Below are 2,747 nucleotides of genomic sequence, written 5' to 3' on the forward strand. Positions count from 1 at the left end.
GCACATCCCCTTTCACATGAGTGAATGTGATGATGTATAATGAAGATAAGCTAATGCAGAATGATTAGTGTAAAGTCATAAAGCTATGAGGACAACAGACACCTCTAAATTATTTTAGTTTCATTCTAGCAAAGGATGGCATTTTTAATGTTTGTATGTACCTTGTTCTCTGGCTTAACTGCCATGAGTAAGCAACAAACTCATATTCTGGCCTCAGTGTTAGAGTGGCTGGATTAAAACCAGCTATTTCCCCCTGCTGGTTGGACATATTTTACATTCTCTATCTTACTGCCTGCAGCATTAGCACTCCCCATAGTACCAAACCCATTTATTTTCCACCCACCGACTGACCTCCTAAAGCATCATTAACATGTCCCCAAAGGCCTTGCTGCTGTCAATTTTAGTCAGCACAACACTAAAAGCCTTTGTGGGGTTTATCAGAGCTCTGCAGGACAGTGAGCAAGGAAGGAAAAGGCATTAGAACCAAACCTTGGGGAATTGCTAACACAGGAAGATGAGGGAGAAATGAGGGAGAGGTCCAGGAATGGAGGGAATCCTACCTGGAGGCAGGGTGCAGGGCTAAAGATTGATGGGTTGGTTTAGAGACACCCATAATTAAATGCTTCTGTCACTCAATTCTCAGCTAGTTAATGGCAGAAGGATCAATATCCATTCTCAATTTTCATGTACAGCATTATGGCCCTAGTGGGAAACAGGTCTCTTGGGAAGGAGGGATGATTCAGGAAATGGGTCTGGGAAAGGATGATTCATGACTGAAATTAATAATTTTATTGGTTTGCCTTTATATTTTCTCAAATATATTTGGAGTTTTTCTTTTGTTTTGATCAACTTTTTCTTTTTTTCTCTGACAACACTACTTATATTGAACTCAGTCATAGAGAAATTGTTTACGTGGAGAGAATATCAGGAATAAATGTGAAACCGAGTTATGTAAACAAAGCTATGTCAGTTTGAAATGATATCCCCAGAGTTCATCCACCCTCACCACAGTGAGCCCTGAGCTTCCAAACGGAGCAAAGTGAACAGCATTACATTCTGCAAATACTACTTGACTTCTAGAAATCTTAACTTCTCTAGCTTGCCAGTTATTCTTTTGTTTTCTTCTTGGGAGAGGACTAAGCAAATTGTCAGTGGGTTTCCATTTTAAACTAGATTCATATCATTCTAATGGCAAAAAATAAGTTTTAAAACATAATATTTTGATAGAATTTTTTTTCAGAACCAAGCAGAAAATTTGATGTTTCTAGAGAAAAAATAAAAATAGGCAGCACAGCATGGGATGGAATTATTTTGTGAAAGTATGTCATAAATCCAAAGCTGCATTTATAAAATCTTTGAAAAAATATATTTACCAGCACTAAATGTAATGGAATGTTGCATCCTGCTAAATTAGGATGTTAATAATTCCATCTTGATTCATGTGTCCCTTCTCATACATGTGTCCATCTTCAAATTACATGTTCCCTAAATAAGTTTTTAAAAATTACCCACTATGAAATATTCTTCACTAATAATAAGACAATCACTCCTTCAAATTTTACCTAAATTCCTAATACTTCTCAAAGAATACAAATCCTCCTAAGTCATGTGCTTCAATGGGTACAACAGGATCTGTCAAGTGGTAATGGTGGCACCTGCAGGAGCTATGAAGAGATTTGTGCCCTTACCAAATATGCTCACAACTTTAAGGAAACTTTCTTAATCATATGCCAATACTGATATTCATAGTTCATCGTATTAAAAAACATCATTTATTAAGCACCTCTATAAGCCAGGCACTGCACTAGGAGTACATTTAGGTAGATGGTCTCATTCAACCTCACAGCAACTCTGCAAGGTAGGAATTACCATCCCATTTTATGGATGTAATAACTGAGGCTGAGGGAGGTTAAGCAACTTGCTCAAGGTCACACAGTATAAGAGTGGTGGGAAGGGTTAGGGATTCTAGCCCTTCCTGAATTCAGGCCTGACAGATTTCAAAGCCTTTGATCTTCCCCACTAAACTACAAAGCCAGATCAGCGTTGGCATACAAACCTGCTTGATCTTGACCTCATTTATTAGGAGTTGCTTTATCTTTGGGAATTTCATAATCAGAAGTACAAGGCTTATATTATAGGCTAGTATAAAATTTGATTTAATATCTTTTTCAGATTTAACAAAGGAATAATTTTTTAAAAACATTGATAGAAACAAGAAGTTAGATTTTACCTTCTAAATTATAAACCAGAATAACATATAAAAATAGGTATAAAATTCCATTGGGTTGAACCATACAAAATTGCTGTGTTTGCAGATCAAAACAGCCAAAAAGGTGTAACCTTATACAATTCATCCTAATAGGAGAAGTCTAGTTCTAGGCTATAGGGGCCCACTCAGGTCCATTCACAATGAACCTACAGTGCACACGCCCCATGCCTGTGGTGGCTTCCCGTGGGTACTGTACCTGAGCAGAAGCTGTTGCTGCTAATGGTCCTCGCTGAGCGCCCAGAGCTGCTGGGGTTGAACTCTCTGCTCTCCTCCTCAGAAAAGGGAGAATCAGAGGCTGGGGACACTTTGTGCTGTTGCTGGGGCAGATGGGGCCGAAGAATCAACCGGGGAATTCGGCTTCGGGAAATCTCCTTCTCATGATGCTGCACTCTCTGCTCCTTCTCAAAATTGAACATCAAAAAAAAAAAAAAAAAAAAAAAAAAAAAACCCAAAAAAAAAAAAAAAAAAAAAAAAAAAA

The 2,747-nt window shown here is 37.9% G+C and overlaps 1 protein-coding gene across 1 annotated transcript in view; it reads right to left on the bottom strand.

The window, feature by feature from the left end:
- Positions 1-2,747, bottom strand: part of LOC103608578 (syntabulin-like) — a gene marked incomplete at its 3' end in the record, with an annotated part of 24,280 nt that overhangs the window by 18,691 nt on the left and 2,842 nt on the right. The window contains exon 2 of the mRNA XM_008592997.1: positions 2,466-2,667. Coding sequence (XP_008591219.1) covers positions 2,466-2,667 — 202 coding nt within the window. The remainder of the gene's footprint in view (positions 1-2,465; positions 2,668-2,747) is intronic.

The sequence above is a fragment of the Galeopterus variegatus genome, unplaced genomic scaffold (genome assembly GCF_000696425.1).
Source record: "Galeopterus variegatus unplaced genomic scaffold, G_variegatus-3.0.2 Scaffold8588, whole genome shotgun sequence".
NCBI classification, from domain to species: domain Eukaryota; kingdom Metazoa; phylum Chordata; class Mammalia; order Dermoptera; family Cynocephalidae; genus Galeopterus; species Galeopterus variegatus.